Genomic DNA, 21,326 nt, shown 5'->3' with positions numbered 1-21,326 from the left:
AACCACATGGTGGCTCACAACCATCTGTAATGGGATCCAATGCCCTCTTTGGTGTGTCTGACAGTTACAGTGTACTCACATACATTAAATAAATATTTTTTTTAAATCATTCCAAAAGTTGCTGACTTAGTTGAACTGATCTGGAAAACACATCTGCATTCACTGCATCCTCTATCATAAACATTCCCTAATGTATTTTTATAGCTCACCTCCAGATGAAGTCAGAGAAAAAAAAAAGTAGCTTTTTTAGTGGCGTAGATCTTTTCAGAACATTTAAAAGAATCTTTTCACAGGACTTCTATTTTAAAATAAAGAGTGTATAGGTCACTTAACCTCAGATTAAATACAAAGTTTTTATGATTTCCCTTGCTACTGAGGCAGCTTTCAAACTTTGGTTCTTTCTTTTATAGGGTGGCCTTAGTCTCAACATCAGGGTTAAAAATCTCACCAAGTTATACAACTGTACTCTGTCCACTGACAACAGGCTTCTGTTTTCTTAGGACAGGCACTGTGCAGATGCCACAAGTTAGACCATGAGACCACTGAAAGAAGCACAGTCAGCCCTACAGAGGGGGCTGAAGTTAGTCTGGAGATGAGCTAACATAGTGAATACTTAGTGTGTGATTGACTGTATACTTCATATATTCCTGCTTCAGCAATTTTTGAGTGTAGAGTGTCTTTTAGTCAGACCTGGAATTAGGTCTCTCACTCATGTGGCTTCAATTAAGTTCTGTTAAAAATAGCTTGTAATATAATCATTTTCATTTTTAGCACTTCAACGACTTTACTACTTTTGATCCATACAAAGGACAGATCTGGAGACAAAAAAAAAAAGAAGAAGAAGAAAGAAAGACAGTATCCCGATGAGCGTTCATAATGAGCAGAAAATCATCTATTTTGGTGCATATAATGGTTCAGATTTTAAAGTACAAATACATACATTTAAGAAAAATATGGGAGAACATTTCTTTTCTTAACTGACCAAAGGAAATGACAAGGTCATTAGGGGAATTTCCACACAGTTTATCATAAACAATAAGAAAATTTTTAATTTTATATAATTTAAATTTTATATAATTTTGACAGGCATCTGCTTGTGTGGACTTCATAGTCACATTCACATCTTCAAAGCAGAGAAAATTCAGCCACAGCTATTACATTCTGCCATTTGTCTTCATTATAATATCTAGAGAAAAATATACATATTATTTTGTAGAGAAGTAAGTGCCCAATAGTTACTAAATAACCAACTCTCAGGGGTGACATAGGGGGATTCCGGAGGGGAAACAGGGAAAAAGGAAAACATTTGAAATGTAAATAAAGAAAATATTCAATAAAAAATTATTTTTTTAAGGAAGGGGGGGTCGAGAACTCTCCCAGCCTGCACCACACCCACCTGCTTCCTAAAACAGAAGAGTTCTTTCTGGAGTCATCAAGAGACCTGCTTAGTGACAATCTAGAGGAAAGTCCAATGAAGGCTGATAATGGAAGCCTCGGTAGGGTTTCAGAGCCCCTTTTTGCAGCCTAGAATTCTGCCTGTGCTGTCTGCCCTTGCTCCCCTCCATCACTGCCTGGGCGCACCTCCCAGTCTCATCTGCCATTCCTTTTCATTCCCCTGGTCCTCCCAAATACAACACTGTGGCAGCTTTCCCCTCAGAGCTCACACCAGGAGACCAGAAGGGAGACTAGGCCTAAGGGTGTTCCCGAAGGAGGTCACATTTCCATTCTTGTACCTCAGAGAGCTCCGCTATCAAAGTCATGCTCTGTGCCCACTGGAGTCATTGAGTAAGATCCAGATGATCTTACCAAATATCAGATGGTTAAGAAAGTGATTTTAAACCAGAGACCCAGAATCTTTGCTACTCAAAGGGGGGGTGGGGAGATCCAGAGACCAGTAACAGCAGCAACAACCGACTTACTATTAGAACTGAAGGTCCTTTAGTACCATTCTAAAGGAGCTGTAGCAAAAGCTGAACATGATCCTCAAGTGCTTCACCAATTCTTTAAGCTGGGAAAGCCACCTTCTAGTGCACAGTGTGTCAGATGTACTGACCTTAGATGTTGTCACTTGGCATCCCCCAGCAGCCTCTGGGTAATTCCCAGCCTCACTCTTACATCACCTTCATATACGTAGACTCAGGGATATGGCCTTTATTTCCACAGTTATAAACTATCATGCCTCTCTTCTGGAACCTGAAATTACTAGAGATCTGGGCATCATCTTCCGATCATCTTTTCTTACCACCCCATACAAGCAGCTGGTTGGTTACTAAGTGCTACCAACTCTTTCGACTGGTTCTTAGAATCCCTGAGTCAGATTTCTGAGGCAATAACTTGAGAGTTAGTATTCATAAATACTCAGGTGGTCTGAGTAACATGCTTGGATATAAACTATCACAGCTCTCTTATCTTCCCAACTCTGTTCATATGGACTTTGACAAAAGTCACACCCAGCCTTTTTACTTTCTGCTCACTTCTTCCAAATCTAAACCTTTTCCACAAAATGATCAACTAAAAAGTAACTTTGATCAAAACAAGACAGGAAGCATGACCTCAGAGATGCTCACAATCCACCTCCCAATACAAGTCAGTGTTACAAGGGTAGCAGCCATAACTAATCTCGGTTCTTTGGAAGGACATTAGATGCTTACATTTATACTGATGATTCTTTGTAGAAGGCCCATATTCAAGATTCTCCATGGGCCTTAGATCATCTACCCAAGGAGACCCACCTTCCTCGTATATCCAAATAGGATCCAATATATATTTCTATTAAGGCACATATGCCTCCATCAGAGTTGTTTTAGCTATCTAATATCATCTATCAGATTATTAACTGACAGAAGGAGACGACCATATCAACTCCAGAAAGTAGATCTAGAACACGACATTCAGACTCTGACTGTTTCCCAGATAGCATACTAAAATCCATAGACTTTTAAGGAAGTTGTTTGTGTCAGGATTACCCGAAGACTTTTGTTACCATCTCTCTGCTACTACACAGAATTGTTTCCACCTCGTTTGTTGTGTGTCTGTGTCCATTTCTCCCCTCTACCACCATCTAAAATCTGTGGTTATATGATAAAAGGCTAAAAGTATCCTCTTAGCTGGGCATGGTGGCACATGCTTTTAATCCCAGTGCTTTGGATGTAGAGGCTGGAGGATCTCTGTGAGTTCAAGGTCAGCCTGGTCTACAGAGTAAGTTCCAGGACAGTCAGGGCTGGGTTACAAAGATAAACCTTGTCTCAAAAGCAAAACAAAACAAAAAAAAAAAAAAAACCCAAAAAAACAAAAAACAAAAAACAAAACAAAAAAAAAAAAAAAAAACAAAACCAACCAACCAAACAACAACAACAACAAAAAACCCAAAATAACAAAAAACAAAAACCCAACCACCACCAACAAAAAAGTATCCTCTTTTAGGTTTATGTAGTGTAGATAGTTTTGATTTGGCCAATAAACAAGAACACTTAGCAATCTGGAGGGGAAAAAATTGTCATTTGTGGAGGGAGAAAAATAGAAAAGGACATGGCTTTCACGTTTTAGTGTTTATTATAATCACCCAGAAAGTTTAACATGTGTCAGATTCCTTTGCCTTATTTCTGGCATCTATGACTTACCAGGTTTTCAGCTGTCCTGGTGGTCAGAAGACTACCACGGGGAACTGTTGATCTAGACATTTTTCCAAGACCTCGTCTACCTAGTAGCCACCATTTTCAGAGTCTATGTACCATTCTGTCTTCCCTTATTTTTGTGGTTGGTGTTTCTTTGAATCAAGTTTTTTTTTCTTCTTTAGTCAACATAGTGCTAATCAACACAGTTCCTTTTCAGTCATACATACAGGGTCCTGGATCATCAAAATGAACTTTACACTCTAGCCCTGATTAGGTTACTGCCAAACTCAAGAAAACTTTAAATGCCAATGCTAAGAATAGGCTGTTGAATATTTTAAATAACATGATCACAAGTTAGCTTGGTGCTTTGCTATTTTTACTAAACGAAAGGCAGACACAAGTAGCAAGATGTCAAAGGGCAGTCACTTAGGTGAGGAGGGTGCTCTGAGAAGTAAGACAGGAGATGGCAGCAGCAGCTCAGCATTCATCAAAGGGGTCTCTTAATTAAACTGCCAACTGTGAACAACTCAATCTCCCACACATGTTTTAATTTGGACTTGTTACTTAACCCCCAAATTTTGATAACATCTATTGTCATAAACTTGCATGACAGACCTAGAAGTATCAATAATTTTCCTATTTTATTAATAAAGTTTTTTTGGTGCTTATATGTATATAATATACATATAAACAAAAGTGCACATATGTTCAGCTTGAGGATTTTTCATAAATGCAACACACTAATGTAACCAGCGTCATAAAATTATCTGTAGCAACTTCTTTAGCAAAACCATCATTCTAATGAAGGTGTCCACTCCCAGTTCCCTCAGGGTTCAGGTTGCCTGGGCTTTGCCACACATATATAAATAAGTAATAGTAAATGTGCTCCTAAAGAATGTCTGATGTCTTATGTGAAATTTATTAACAGGATACAGCATAACAGTTTCATTTAACTATATGTTGTTTGGTTATTACTACATAGCCACTTGAATAAGTATACTACAGTTGACTTAGCTATTTTTAACTGTCCAGCAGAACGGTGGTACTTTAAGTGTCTCTGACAGATAGAGATGCTGCCTGAATCTTTTGGCAGGCTCTAGAACTGAACAGAATGACCTCTAGAATTAAAAACTGAAGTTCAACTATCATTGGTGGATAAATACTTAAACACCAAAGCACAGTATTTAGCCTGTGAATGGGCCATAACACTGGGCCACTATGTTACTGAACACGACTGTATCTTCTATGACTTAGCAAGTCACAAAGTGAAGATCAGCTCTTCATTTGCCAAGTGAAACTGATACATATAGGGTTGCACTCAAGCAGGTACTGAAGGCACAAGTCGGGTCACACAAAGAGCTGACCCAAGAGCCACAGCCCCCACTTCAACTTCCTTATCTTCCCTCAACCAGGCTAGGTAAGAGGTCAGGGGGCATGCTCTACAGGTGGCTGGCCAGGACAAAAGATGAGATCTGGTCTATACTGATCAGTCCCTCTGATATGACTCAGAAAAGAATTGTGAAATCTTCTTGCCCAGGGGCAGGACTTTGGGTAGTGCACCTGGTTGTTGATTTGCTGGAAGGAGGAAAGATCAAATGTTGGGTGCATAACAATTCATAGGTGCTAACCAAGGTTTGGATGGATGGTTGAGACTTGGAAGAAAAGGGAAAGATAGAAGAAAAGGACATTTGTGAGGAGGCATTGTGTAAAGAACTCTAAATGAAGAAAAACCATGAATATTTATTTGGATGACATACAAATATACACCAAATGTTGACCTCAGCAGAGTCTTAATAATCAGATGGATAGGAAAACAAATGCTGTGGATACCAGTCAGTCTCTTTTCCCCCTAGCAACCTCCGTCAGAACAAGGTTGGAGAAAGAGGAAAGATCTGATTGGTACCCTCTCTGTCCTTGTCTATAAACCACTGAGGTAGCAGGGAGCACAGGCTCACCAACACAGACCGAGCTGGCTCTAAGATATCAGTACTTCTTCAAGTGCTCACTCAGCAACACGAAACAACTTCTATTACATAAAAGGCAGCGTTTGGTCCTTACAAGGTAAACACTGTGGACATAGGTATTTACATACAGCACTTCTGGCAAAGCTGCTGTATATGCATTTATGAACTACTTTACACAAGAGTGGTATCATGCTGTTACAGTTTGGATGTAAATCATCCCTTATGGAACTATCACTGAGCTTGTGGTACTGTTCTGGAAAGCTGTAGAACCTAGAGGAAATGGAACTTTCATGGAGGAACTGGGTCATTAGGGGCAAGCTTTGAGGTTTTATAGCTCAGGTTTATATCCTGCCCACTTTCTGCTCCCTAACATCAGATATAGTGTTACCAGCTGTCTCATGTCCTTCCACCATGCTTTCTCCACCATTATCAACTGTACTTCTTCTTAAACCACCGGCCAAAATGAACTCCTCCCCTTTAAATTGCTTCTTGTCAGGTATTTGGTCACAATACAGAAAGCAATTCATATAGAGAAGTTGGTACCAAGAGTAAGATCACTGCTCTGATAAATAAGGCTATGCAGTTCTTAGGCATTTGGGTCTGTTTTGTGGGGGAAATGTAGAGAGATCTGGAACTGTGGGTTAAAGAAATCCTAGAATTTGTAAGCAGAGATCAATCAGCCATTCTTGAGGGAGTTTGGAAAACTCTGAGAGCATGAAAGTAAATGCAGACAGTGAAAATCCAGCTCATAAAGATTTGTTGCTATTTGGAATTAGGTTACAGGTCATTTGTATTACATTCTGTCCATCCATCCATCCATCCATCCATACATACATACATCCATTCATACATACATACATACAAATATATATTTGCCTATGTCCTGAGAACTTGAGTGAGGTTGAATTAAAAAGCAATGGACTCATTTGTTCAGTAGAAGAACTATCAAGACACAGTAGATTTGAGCATTCATGCTGTAGTAGTTTGAATATGCTTGGCCCCAAGAGTGGCACTATTAGGAGGTGTGGTCTTTGGGGGTAGGTGTGGCCTAGTAGAGGAAATGTGTCCTGTGGGGGTGGGCTTTGAGACACTCCTCCTAGCTGCCTGGAAGATAGTGCTCTCCTGGTTGCCTTTGAATCAAGATGCGGCTCTCAGCTTCTTCTCCAACACATGTCTGCCTGCTGCCATGCTTCCTGCTATGATAACAAACTAAACCCAATCAAAAGATTGCCTTTATAAGAGTTACCTTGGTTCTGTTGTCATTTCATAGCAATGGAGACCCTGACTAAGACTTTACTGCTTATCATTCTTGGCTAAGGATTTACACGACTGGCAGCCCTTGTTCTCAAACCTGTGAGTTTTGACTTAGCCATGCTACTGACATCTCTGGCTCTCCAGCAGTTCGATGACATACCATTGAACTCTGAACTTCCATAATCATTTGACCAATTCTTGTATTAAGTCACCTCCTATATAAAACACTCCTCTCTATATCTATCTGTCCATCTATCTATCCATCTATCTATCCATCCATCTATCCATCCATCCATCCATCCATCCATCCATCCATCCATCCATCTATCTATCTATCTATCTATCACATGTATTTACATATTTGAGCACAAGAGACACCAGAAAAGGTTCTTTATCTCTCTTCCAGTCTCTCTATAAAGAACCTCTCCTAGAAGTACTAAACACTTTGTGTTTGTGGGTATTCATAGAGAGACAGATACCTATTAATACTTGTTCTGATACTCTGGACAACCCTCAGTAATATAAGTATTAGGTATAAAATGGGTAGCATTGACTTAGGAAATCGGGAACTTATTTAAGAAGAGAATTCTTCATGACTCTGAAGCATGCTCAAGAGAGACACTGTGGAAGAAATGAGGACAAAAGTCAAGAGCAAACACTGGAGATATAGGAAAAACATTAAATTTCAGTTGTTTCATTGGGCACCCACTAAAGAATTAGAAAAAAATGCTTAGTTTGATGTTAGACACCTTGAATGACTGGATTCTCTACAACCACTTGGTATGTCTACCATTTAAACTCTCCTACTCTTTAAATGTATAAAAGTGGAATAACATTACCAATTCTATCTACTATAACCATGGTGAGGAATTGAGATGCTAAGATTCTTAGCACAGTGCCTCACACAGAAGCACTCAACCAATACCAGGTGGATAAGAGACTCTGCCAGCACTTGGCTAATACAGATGCAGATACTCACAGCCAGCCATCAGACTAATCCCAGGGGAGCTGAAGGAGATTGTAACCCCATAGGAAGAACAACAATGTCAACCAAACAGACCCCTACTCCAGAGCTCCCAGGGGCTAAACCACAAACCAGAGGGTACACATGGAGGGATCCGTGGCTCCAGCTACATATGTAACAGAGGACTGCTTATCTGGCATTAATGGGAGGGGAGGTCCTTGGTCCTATGGAGGTTTGAAGCACCAGCATAGGGGGTTGCTAGAGCAGTGAGGCAGGAGTGGGTGGGTGGAGGAGCATCCTTATAGAGGTAAAGAGGAGGGAGATGGGGTGGGGTGTTTGCAAAGGAGAGACCAGGAAGGTGGACAACATTTGAAATGGAAATAAATAAAATAACCAATAAATAAAAAAGAAAGAAAATAGAAAACAAAACCCTTCAGTCTTTTTAAAAGAATGCTACTAATATAAAAATTAAACAGTAGAAAACGTCAAATTATTGAAGAAGCATCCTAAATAAATACATTTAAGTCAATTTCACAATCAGAATTTCCAAAAGGTGAATGAAGTATATGCATCTTCAAAAAGTTATTTTACTCAGGTTATAAAATCTGTCCAGGCTTTTGTAATTTTATCTTTTCTGTTTTATCTAAAAACTTGAGACTACAGGTTATAAATGAGGTTTCCTGTGTACACAAAGCATTTATCATAAAACAAACCACTTTATATAATGAGAACACTATGTTAGGCTCGTACCTAGAGGAACATCGTTAGGAAGAGAACATCTGTCATTCACAGCAGCGTCTTTTCTTCTCATCTGTCTAGTTCCTGGTGATGCCCTAATAATACAACAGATCTCTGATGTCTTTGGAGAAAACTGAAAGAGAAAGAAAAGTAGGTATTGCATGATTCCTCCAAGTATTACATTTAATGCTAATTTAAAAGTACAAATGGTCTCAGTATTCTTAGTTAGAATCATATTGGAAAATAGTAAGTAACACCCAAATAAACAAGAATATGCACCATGTCTAAGGAATAGCTTGGTAATGGCATTAGTATTGAAAAATTAAAAGGGATGATGTATTATCTTAGTTATTTTCCTACTGTGATAAAACACAACAGCTGAAGAAAGTTATAAAAGAAAGACATTAATTTGGCTTATGGTTCCGGAGGCTAGAGTCCATATGGGGGAGTAGAACCATAGCTCGGGAATAGCTGAGGGCACTCATCTCAAACCATGAGCAGGAGGCAGAGAGAGCAATGTGCATAGTACGTGGTTTTCAAAACCACAAAGCCTGTCCCCAGTTATACATCTCCAACAAAACTACATGCCTCCTAATCCTTCCCAACAGGAGGGACCTGTGTTCAAACACATGAGCCTGTGGGTCCAGTTCCATTCACATCACCACAAAATGGATCAAGCACCAAGGAGTCAGATACTTATTGAGAGACTATCGTGAATCATGATTTGAAACACTTTGGAGGGGGGTATTTATAATGTCCTGGTTTGTTGTCTAAATGAGGAGAACAAAGGTGTTGATTTACTTATTTAAATCATACACATTCTCTTTTGTATGGAGGCTATTCCATACCCACATCTGCTTTCTGACTTCTCCCATCTGAAACATAAGACAGAGAATTGTCCTAAGGGCCTATCAGATCAGTTCCTTCTTGGAAGACTTCTGACCATTCAGGATAGAGGTTCTGTGCTGTAAACAGCTGACTGACATAAACACACATCAGTAAATGCTGAGATGCCCAGTCCAAGGATCCTTCAGACAAGAGACTGAAAGATTCTGCTCTTAGCTGTCCACAGATCTAATGTAGTTAGCCTGGAAGGTCAGCCATACCATATAACAATGATTTCACAGCTGACAAGTACTACTTGCAACTGAGATTGTTCAAAAACCTTTCCATATCTATAATATTCACTATGACCGCATAATAAGTCATTAGCATACAGAGAGCATGTATATGTGTGTGCATATGTTCATGTGGAGTCTATATGTCAGGTGGAGAGTAAGAGGAACAGAGTGGAGAGGAAGACAGGGGGAGAGTTGCTTGTTGTTTAATGCTATACATTAGAGGGTGGCTAGTCCATGGGCTTCTGGGATTCTTTTGTCTCTAGTTACAAATCATTTTAGGGGATTCTCAAACAAGGTGGAAGGCAAGACCTGACACCTGAGTCTGTTCTCTGACATCTACATGTGGGCCATGGCATCTGCACACATATCTGCAACTCCATACATGTACATACATGCATGCACAAATAAAATGCATGACATTCTGGCACAGTAGAGTGAAAAAGAGTGAGACATGGCAAGAAATTTCACAACACACGATCCAAGGACAAGATTTCTTTTCCAGCTTCTGAGACAGGAAAAGAAAAACAAAACAAAACAAAAAAAACAAAAAACAAAAAAACAAACAACCAACAAGGATTCTCAAAATATGGGAAGCCAGAACTCTGTTAAAGAAATGTTGAAGAAATCCTAAGGAAAATTATTTGTATCTCCAATTCTCTAACTAGATTAGGTGATTCCTCAACTGTGAGGATGGAGTTAAAACTTGTTCTGTCATGAATGATCCCAAACCCCATACTCTCCTTCATAAGAGCTGGAGGAGGGGTCACTTTTCTAACTACAGGGCGGGAGGCTAGGGTTGGGGCGCCAGCTAGCTAGATTTACAGGGTGTGGAGTGTGCTTTGTAGATTTGTGAAGTGAACAGAATTGTGATTCAGGCAATTCTCAGGATGGCAGAACTGTATCCAGGCATATAAAGCACACATCAGAAAACTCTAGAAGAAACTTGTTTAAGTGAGTTAATATTTGATGGATGTCACATCTAACAAGTTATATAAACAATTAACAAAAGAGTCTAGGATTGATGAGACAGGAAAACCAGGAGACAAATACCATGGGCAGAACCACATCCTTCTAGAAAGACATCAGCAACTGTGAAGATGATTTTTACTTGGAAATGTGGTCATTGCAGATTTCATCAAGTTAGAATAGGCCCTAGTTCAATATAACCCACGTCCTTATACAAACAGGAAACTTGGACACTGACCCACAGGAAAAATTTCTGTGAAGACACAGAGACACACAAAGAGAGAAGACAGCCATATGAGAGTCACCAAAGACTGGACCCGTAATGCTGCCCCAGTCACAAAATGATACCATGTAACCTGACAGAAGAAAGATCTGCCTCCAGTGGGGTTGGGAAGCTGTGCCCTGCTAACATCCTGACTTCCAACCTGTGGTAGAACACGTCCTCTTGTTTAAAGGAACCACCCACTTTGTAATATTTGTCACAGCCTCTTCAACAAGCTAACACTCCAGAAAAGAGAAAAACACTGGAAGAAGTGATCAGTTTGCTATATGCTCAGCAGGAAGGCATCTCCACTGATATACATGCAGCTGGGACCAGAAGCGTCTCCATCTTCCTTAAGAAACAGAATCCCTGAAGGGAAGAGCTGTCCACGTTCTATTCTGCTCAGCATCTGTCAGGACTGACTCCCATGCTGACAGGTCCTGTTCTTTCCCAGACCAAGAGCTGGGCAACAGCAGCATATACAGCTGAGGTCAGATAAAAAACAAGATGATTTTTATTTCCAGTCTTTATGTTTTTTGTTTCTTTTTTGAGGAAAATAATAGGGAAGTGCTCCCCAACTATATGCAAAAGCATCGGTGACTATAAAAAATAATAGAAAATATAAGCCAATAAAAAACTACCCAAGATGTTAAAAATGTATATTACCAAAGAATAAATTAAGAACTATCAGAGCTGTAACAAAATATTTGAGCTAAAAAAGAATTCTGTAAGATAAAAGTAACCGACTCAATATATGCCTGAAGTTTCCCACCCTACTTTTAAAATAAAAAGAAAGCATCACACTCCACCATGTCCTCAAAAGAAGGCTCCCTTTTCTGAAGCAAGACTTCCCTATCTAGGCCAGCCTAGTCTTGAGAGCCTTTACTTCTTCCCGCCAAGTGCTGGGATTAAGAACGTTTTTCACTTACAAACTACAGGGTGGAAAAACAATTATCTGGAAAGGAATGCAATTTGGGATGATCTCAACATTTCTCTGTCCTATACCAAACACCGTGGAATAACTGTAATGGAAAATGGCATTTCATGAGCTCAGCATGTTTTGGTTGTAAACCTTGTTCTATGACTACACCGGTGGGCAGGAAACCCAGGCTTAGACAATTACAGTTTCGTCTCTCTGGCAATGACAGATAGACCAGCACAGGCATGTGACTCAGGAAAAGCTATCTGGAGTCCTTAACCAATCCGGAAATACATATACACATAATCAGCCCCTTTCCTTCTACTTGGGCTAAACCATAGAAGATGGGAAAGTCTGTTTTTAACCAAAGCCAATGTAAAGAAGGCCAAGAAAGATAAGCTAAATTAAGCTAAATAAAGATAAGAGGCTAAAAACAAGTGTGAGGAACAGAAATGGACCCCTCGTACCCATGTAAATGTCAGGCAAGTATAGTAGCCTCATGTCATCCAGGTACCAGGGAGGCAGAAACAGAATCCCCTCAACAAGTTGGCTACTGGGAGACTATGCCTCAATATACAAGGTGTGAAGCAACGGGAGGAGGCACTTGATATCAACCTCAGAACTACACACACACACACACACACACACACACACACACACACACACACATACACTTGTGCCCATGCCATGAGAACACACATGCACACATCACACACACACACACACACACACACACATACACTTGTGCCCATGCCATGAGAACACACATGCACACATCACATATACACACCCAAACAATAAGTGAAACAATCATAGAAACATCTAGAAGTTTCAACAAAAATTTCTAACAAGTGCTATTCAGTTTCTGAATACAGTCATTTCCTACACATTTATGAGTCAATAAGTCCTATTACCATGTCCCATTGTGAGGTAGGTGTGTGTGTGTGTGTTTACAAACAAACTTGTGAAAAACAATAAAACATCCACTGAACTCTGGAAGTACATGTTTTTGTCTTGCTTGAGCATGATGGCACATGCCTGTAATACAGACATTTGGGAAATTACTATAGTTTGTGAATAAGACTGCGAAACTGAGTCTAGCCTGAACTACATAGTAAGTTCTAGTTGCAAAAACAAAAGAAAATGAGACATTTATAATCTACAATTATTATGCCTAACTTTGTATGTAATACAATTGTCAGATAATTAAATTAGATAATGGCACTGTTAAAACAGAGTGCCTCCATGTAGAAGTGAAGTTAGATGCTCACAAAACAAGTAAGTCAAAGTAGATTTTATGCCTATGAGAACTACAGCTGTCTAAAGAGAACACTGGGCAGCAGCTTCCTGGCATTCAATTTGGTTATCATTTTTTGTAGGACACTAAAGATTTAGGTTACAAAAGGAAAAATTAGACAGCTTAACCCACGAAAATTTCAAATGCTGTGCTGCAAAAGACCCTATGTGCAGAGTAAAAAGGCAGTTCATGTAAATGGAGAAAGAGTGTGCAGGTCACGTGTCTAACAACAGATTCTTCTGGACACACACACAAGATGTCAGTCTCAAGGCATAATAACTTTTTTCAGCAATTAAAAATTGAAAATGTTACCTCATTTGAAGAACTTTCTTGCCATCTTGACACAGGAACAATTTCACTTGAGTTAACATAATTGCTGACATTTGGAAATAGTTCTTCAAAAGATACATTTTGCACTGGAGACAAATCAATCTATACAATAATATAACTCCTTTTAACGTTTCAATAGCAACTAGCTTTAGGTAATTAAACCAACACTGAAAGTACTATCTTACTGAAGCATTTTCTTGAATATTTGAAGCACAAATAATTTCATTTGAATAAGCATAATTAATTACATTTAGAAATAATCCTTTAAATAATATTTAACTGTAGATAAATCAGTGTGTAAATTATTTTCTCACTAATGTCTAATAGAATACAAAATCACAAATACTGGCAACAATGTACAGGGACCGGTAACTAGCACATTGCTAGCACTGCTGCAAGCCCTTTGGAAAAGACTTTCTAGAAAATTTAAAAGTGCCCCACTGTATGACCTAGAAATTCTACTCCTGGGTATATTCTCAGAGGCTCTGAAACTAGGGAATTTATACAACTTTATAAATTTTATAAAATTTATAAAATATAATATATATATTTTAATATTTTAATATATATATTATTTTAATATATATATTAAAATAAATTTACCTCCATTGTTCATAACAACCAAAGTACAAATAACCAAAATGTCCACTGACTGACAGATACATAAATAAAATGTGGTCTTGTAACAGAGATGTTTTCATCTCTAAACTGTAAATTATTTCGTGTGTGTGTGTGTTGGTGTACACATACCTCTGTTCTCATGGGAAAATCAGAGAACATCTTTCAGAGTTGGTTTTTACCTTTCACAATGTTAGTCCTGTGGACAGAGCTGTGGTTAGTCCTGTAGGAGGTGCCCTTACTCACTGAGCCATCTCCTATTATCTGTTTTTTAAAACTAGTTTATTTTATGTGTATGGGTGCTAGTATGTCTGTACACCATATGTGTGTAGTTCCTGTTTAGGCCAGAAGAGGGTATTGGATTCCCTGGAACTGAAGCTATAGAGGGTTATGTTGGGAATCAAACCCCAGTCCTGTGAAAGAACAGCCAGTGATCTTGGCTATTGAACCATGTACTTAGTCCTTAGAAGTAATTTCTGACACATGCATACCACATATGTACACTTGAAGGCATGATATTTGTGAATTACACTAGTCATAAAAGGAGGAATACTGCTGGGCATGGTAGAATTCACCCATAATCCCAGCTACTAGGGGAGGTGGAGGCAGGAGGGTCAACTGATCCTCAAATAAGTCAGACCCTTCCTCAAAAACCAAACAAAGGAGTAAGAAATGTGCAATTTTAACTCTACGAGGCACTTGATGTAGTTCACGTCATACACAGAAAGTAGAGCATGACAGTCAGGGCTTGGGGTGGTTCCACAGGGAGTTAGTATTTAATTGGTATTAAATTCCAGTTCGATAAGATAGAAAGAATTCTAGAGCTAGACAGAGATGACGGCTGTACAGAAATGTTCAATGCATAGCTAAGCATGGTCAAAACTCTAAATTTCATGTTACATATATAGAAAGGTTGGTCATGGCAGTGTATAACTTTGATCCCAAAGACATAGAGCTGGACTGATATACACAGCAGCCTGGTTTACATAGAGAGTTCTAGGTCAGTCAGGGCGGGAGGGGGAGGAAAATGTCTGACCTGGCAAGTTTGGGACTAGAGAGATGGCTCAGCCATTAAGAATGTGTATTGCTCCTGCAAAGGACCTGAATTTAGTTCCCAGCAACCTCGTCATAAAGTTTACAACCAGTTGTAACACCAACTGCAGGGGATCTGATGCCCTCTTGTGGCTTCTGTGAGCACTCACACTTGGGTACACACACTCACACAGACACATACATATAATTAAAAATAAAGTCTTTAAACAAAGCTCCCAAACAAACCACACACAGAGTATTTCCAATGAAAGTGTGTTTACGCGGCCGGAATACACAGGTATCACTCTTCACGGGGAAATCCCCATAGCACTACATAAACAGATGAAGGGGAAGAAGAAATGTCAGAAACAGATCCCAAAAGGGCCAAAGGCTATACTTACCACAAACTCAGCTATGTCTGAAGATGGGGTACTTGTTAGCAGGGCTTTGCTTTGATTATCAGGAAGAATACAAACTTTTTTCTATAAATATGTACATAATACAAGATTATTAGAAAGAAAATATTTTTGAAATGGAACTTCAAAGTTAGTACACTAGACCATATGTAATAATAATAATACAACCCTTATTCTGTGAACTAAATTTTAAGCTACCTGATAGGAAACTGAAGAATTTTCTGAACGAAACTAGGTCAAACAACTCTGAATAGGATTGCGTAGGATGGCTGAATTAAAAACCAGAGAGCATACACGGGCTGTACTGAGGTCCCCTGCACATATGTGACAGATGTGCAGCTTAGTCTTCAATGCAGGTCCCCAACAACTGGAGCAAGGGCTGTCCCTGACTCTGTTGCCTTTCTGCCTGTGAATCCTGTTCCCCTAACTGGGCCACCTTATCTGGCCTCTGTGAGAGGAGGTGCCTAGTTCTGCAGTGACTTGATGTGCCAGAGTGGGTTGGTACCCTGGGGGGGCTCCCCCCTTCTCAGAGAAGAAGGGGAGGAGAATGTGTGGGAGGGGCTTGTGAGGGGAGCACTGGGAGGAGGGGAGACAGCGATCGGATGTGATGTGAATAAATAAATTAATGGAAAATAGGAATTGCAACTGGTGTAACAACTGGGTAAGAATGTTAGGTTAAAATTACTATTTTTAGGCAGAGAAGCTGGAGTAATAGGCAGGGAACTGTGCTTTGGTTACCTTTTTAGCTGTCTTACAGTTATTTGCAGCATTTGTAGTTTCTGGAATACTACTGTACTTTTGAAAATATAGTTTCAGTCTTTTAATTTAAATACTGTAAAATGTCTCGCTGCTGCCACAGAATGTCAGGCAAGAAGAGAGGAAGGGTTCATCACGGCTCACCGTTCACGGGTACAAATCCACCATGGCGGTGAAGGCATGTTGGCAGAAGCTGGCCACATTACATTCATGGGCAGGGAGCAGAGAGAGATGAGGGGGTGCTTGTGCTTAGCCTTTTAGCTTTTCTCTATGTGGCCCAGGACCCCAGCACATGGAATGTTGGCACTCATATTCATGGTGGGCCTTTCTACCTCAGTTAACCAAATCTATACCAATCACTCACAGTCATGAACACAGACTGTCTTCTAGATGATTCTAGGTCCTATCAAGTTGGTGATCAATTTGACGATCATACATGCCCAAGGAAGTTAAATCTGTTTGTATTCCTAGATCTTCCTAATCAGTACATCATATAGCCTTTCTACGAATTACGAGTAAATAAAACACCAGGACTTACCAGTGCAGGTTTCAGGGGCTGAGGCGGCAGAGCATCCCTGACTACATTGCTTTCAAGAGCTGAACTAAGAGGGGAGCCCAGGGCCTTGCTGCCTGAATGACTGGAGCTCAGCTTTGTTTGAACAAGTGGACCTCTATCTTCAGATTCTTTTTCAGGCTGAAACACATTCGCAGTAGGAAATATAATTCACAATGCTATAAAGCATTCTCAGGTTTTCTATTACTTCTAGTAGCAAAAAGTAAGATTTAAACTTGAAGACAAATGATTTTCTAGGAAAAAGAATGTAGGGGTATATACCCCCAGCACTATAAGACAAAACTCTCCAAAGCCTGACATGTGCTTTAAAATAATGCAGCCCATATATTGAAATGAAAATCTGGTAAAAGACAAAATAGCCCGAGCACAGTTCTACCACTTTTAAGGTGATAACTCTCATATTGTGTTCTACAAGGTTGTAAATGTGGCTTGATCAGTAGGAGAACATTTGGCCAGCAGGGGTTAGCACTTGGGTAAAAAGGAGCTAGAAATCCAAATGGTTTGTAAAAACAAAGTAAATTATGAGATCTGTTTGCTAATACCTAAAATTATACTATGGAAAACATTTATATTTATTATTGTCTTTATTATGCAATAATCTGTATTTAAGAAACTACATCCTAAAAAGGGAAAATTCTCTTAACATCAGGACATTTTAACCATCACAAAGTGTGTTGTTTTGTTAACGAATCCCTAAACTGAATATTACACATGGTCATTGTTTCCAGTTATGGATTTGTGTTGTGGTTTCATAGTACATTTATAAGATTAAAGTGCTTAAATATAAACATGTCAAACATAAGCCAGGAGGCAAAATTTGAATTTCACATAAAATTTGATAGTGGTGGTCTGCCATGAGGAATTTCGGTTGTGTGAGGTGTGAGGAGAATGGCAGAGTGTGGGAAAGGAAGAAGTTAAGGCGGTATCGTCCCTGGCAATGAGTAAATGTGAGAACAGAGTCAAGAGCAAAGCATGCAGTGGCCTCAACTGACTTCTTTCCTCTGAAGGTTTTGGCCCTTGAAGGCAGACATCTCCTTCAGCCTTGCCATCCAGCATCTCCTCCATCAGAGAGCACAGCTGTCCTCTCTCACACCTCTACAGCCATGTCACCGTCAAAGCTTAGGCCTTGACATCATCAATGCAGACGGCTTCCTATGCCCTTGTGTAAGCGTGTTAAGTGAAATAACACGCTCCCCTCATTAAAACCTTTAGTCTGTGGATCCTATTATTGTACCTTTGTCATGGTCCCCCTTCAGTCTTTTTTCTAGCTTCTCTAACCAGTAGGTCATTATTCATACGTACTCTTCCTATCACAGACACAGCAAATCTTCAACCTCGGGCAAGCCCTCACTCCCTTATCCTCTGCACCACCAGTCTAACTGAACACTGGTCCAATTGTGTAACTTGGCAAATCACAGGCTAAACAAAAGTTGCCTCACACAAACAACTCTACCACACACGTCTAGCTTCTCATGGCCATCTCACACGTAGTCCAGCTTCCTCATATGTGTCTTCTTCCCTTTGCAAATTTCAGCTGAAAAACCTTCACCATACACCCCACGTGGTGTTATACACCTGTAACAACAGTAACTATCAAACAGGATGTCACCTAATATGCAAAAATGTCAAGGTTCAGTGCAAAGTGTGAGGCCCTTGTTTAAGAATCATTAAGAATTTGAAGATAGAGTAGAACACTGAGTGTGGTGTGTGCCCTTGTAAGTGCAAATTCAATCCTCTCACACTGCATTTGTAAACCCACCACAATGGAAATAACCCTTCTGTTAAAGGGCCAGTACCCATGTTTAAATTCTAGACTGATGCCTTCTCAGATTCATAAAGACTTTTGTCTTCAATATAATATGGACATTTAAAAATAATATAGTGCTTATTACATAGTTTTATTGAGACACGATTCAACATATGCTAAAGTTCGCTTAATAATGAAATATTTGGAAGATCTCTTTAGGGTCCTGCAACTATTACTACAATCCAATTTTAAACATTCTGTTCCTAAAGTCTCATAATAGTGACAAATTTCCATTATACTACACCAATACTAAGTAACCTTTTTTTCTAATTGTGTCTTTCTATATTTTCCAGCCTGGGTATTACTTATAGATGGAATCCTAGCATATGTAGTCTTCTATGACTTGCTTTTCTCATGTTGCATGCTGTGTTCAGAATCCATTCGTGTTTTAGCATGTGTCAGTGCTCCGTTTGTTTTTAATTGCTGAGTAATATGTTATTATATAGATGTGCTATATTTTATGTTTCACTGATTAGGTAGGCATGAGGTTATTTCTATTCTTTGACAATTATAAATAATTGTAAGTGCTTATGTACATGTTTTTTGGCATAAAAGTTAAAATAGAATTGCTGGATCCACATTTAAATTTTTGAGGCCATGCTATTTCACATTCTCTGCAGGATCTATGGGGATTCCAGTTTCTCTATACCCTCACCAATCTTGGCTATGGTGTTTTTTTATTGTGGTCATTTTACTGGGTGTGAATAAGTATATTATTGTGCCTTTGATTGGTATTTACTTAATGCATGATTATAGTGAGCATCATGTGCTATTGGCCATTAGAGGATAATTGGGACATTTTTAAACACCAGGATGTCGTAATAATAGATTTATATTCAGGAAGGGACATCTCTGATAAGCATAGCTTTTGAAACAAGGCAGAACACGCAGTAGCAGAGAAACGCCACTAATATAAGACAGAACACACTTCAGTGGAAAAGTATTGGATCTGTATGAGAGGGGGCACACGTGGAGAAGCTGCATTATGGAGCAGACATTCTAGTTGGAGGACAAGGACAGGTACCCAGGAGGAGTGAGAAAGAAGTAAAGAGAATGGAGAGAGCACATGGGAGACTTTCTTTTATTGCTTTAAGGCAATGAATTACAATTTGAGTGAAGGTTAACTACATCTCCAGGCCACGGGATGCTCGGGTTGCCTACTGGGTGAAATTCAATGCTATGCTCTGATCTTCCTGTCCACCATTTTTAGTAGACTTCAAAGGTGATCTGATATATCCAGTTTTTTAGCAAAAAGGCTTCTTGAGACCCAGCCTCTCCATTCAGTTGCTACTCATCTCTTCTTTTCTGCTATTTCCTGTCAGGGACCCCCCCACCCCCCCAGTCTTGCACTTTGCCTCTGCTCCTTCCACTGCAGCTTCTTGGTCTTCAGCTCCTGTTCAAGCTTGGTGAGCCGGCGGCACAAGGCTCCAGTCTTCTTACATCTTAGAACAATCTCAGAGGCGTGTTCTTTCTTGCCCATGTAGAATTTCCTAAGGTTTTCTTTTTGAGTCTAGTTAATGACAGCGGGGACACAGGCAATGGATTTGCAGGTTTGAATTAAGTAGCTCAGATGCCGTGCAACCTGTTACCTTGGCAATGTGAAGCTGGGACAGCCATCCAGTTGTTTCAACAGCTCCCCATTTTGCCCCAAAGGCTCCAAGCCTTAATCTGGGCTATGGCTGAGTTTAGTGTTGGGGTCTACACATAATCATGAATTCTCCACTTCCACAGCTCTAACCTATCCTAGTTTTGTTTGACACTCATTGTTCTTGCTGAAATCATCAGACTTCTGCGATCTTAAATGCAATTCAGTATTCTTTATTAACTTAATAAATTTTTTGAATAGTTTTGAATTCACATCAAAGTTGAACAGAAGTACTGAGTTCTTACATAGTCCTGTACACCCCCAAGGATCCTCCTGCTTCTGCCTCCCTAATACTGGGATTACAGGAATATGCTACTGCACCTAGCTTTTACTTGTGTTCTAAGGATTAATACAGAATCATCTCTCCGGCCCCTCTAATAACATCATTATCAGGGCAAGGCTTAGAATCTTTCTCAACACTGTCACCCCATCATCTTCTCTGTCAATCTGTCAGCTCTACAGGCAAAGTTATTTTCAATCCACACACATCATGCCTCCTCTCCTATAAAGCACACACATCGAAGCCAACACGAAATCCCTCACCTCACAAAAACATCGTTAGAATTTCTTACTGATGGGTCTCCTTGCTAATGTGTTTGCCTTTTCCCAATTTATTCCCTAATCTATACAAAGGAAAGAAAGGGGCCTTTAAATCAAGAAAGATCTGCTACAAACTACTAAAAAATGGTAAAAATAGAAGCCTGTTTTCTCAGCTCTAAGATAGATACTATCAAACAAGATAATATCAGACAAATAAAGCAACCATCTGATTGGATGATATGTATATTTTTAAGAACCCAATACAATAAATGAAAGGCTTTCAAATTCCAAAGCCTTCCCCAGAGAACTTCAGATTCCAAGCCTAATTCACTACAGTCCTCAGCATGAAATGTCACTCTGGTCACACATAACTCTGTGCCTTAATGAATAATGTATACATAGTTATTAAAAGGAAATCAGAAAAATGTAAAATACATTTCATTCTCTTTTATTAAACTTATATAAAGTATTTATTCATGTATGGTTTGCATAGTTTTTCATAAACTTGA

The 21,326-nt window shown here is 39.4% G+C and overlaps 1 protein-coding gene across 1 annotated transcript in view; it reads right to left on the bottom strand.

Annotated features, from left to right (window-relative positions):
* Positions 1–1,154: 1,154 nt before the first annotated feature.
* Positions 1,155–21,326, bottom strand: part of MEIKIN (meiotic kinetochore factor) — a gene marked incomplete at both ends in the record, with an annotated part of 42,136 nt that continues 21,964 nt past the window's right edge. The window contains 5 exons of the mRNA XM_080924037.1: positions 1,155–1,186; positions 8,547–8,667; positions 13,412–13,531; positions 15,481–15,561; positions 16,790–16,945. Coding sequence (XP_080780163.1) covers positions 1,155–1,186; positions 8,547–8,667; positions 13,412–13,531; positions 15,481–15,561; positions 16,790–16,945 — 510 coding nt within the window. The remainder of the gene's footprint in view (positions 1,187–8,546; positions 8,668–13,411; positions 13,532–15,480; positions 15,562–16,789; positions 16,946–21,326) is intronic.

Source organism: Micromys minutus, assembly GCF_963924665.1.
Source record: "Micromys minutus genome assembly, chromosome: 10".
Lineage (NCBI taxonomy): Eukaryota > Metazoa > Chordata > Mammalia > Rodentia > Muridae > Micromys > Micromys minutus.
This window is presented reverse-complemented; position numbering and strand designations above follow the sequence as displayed.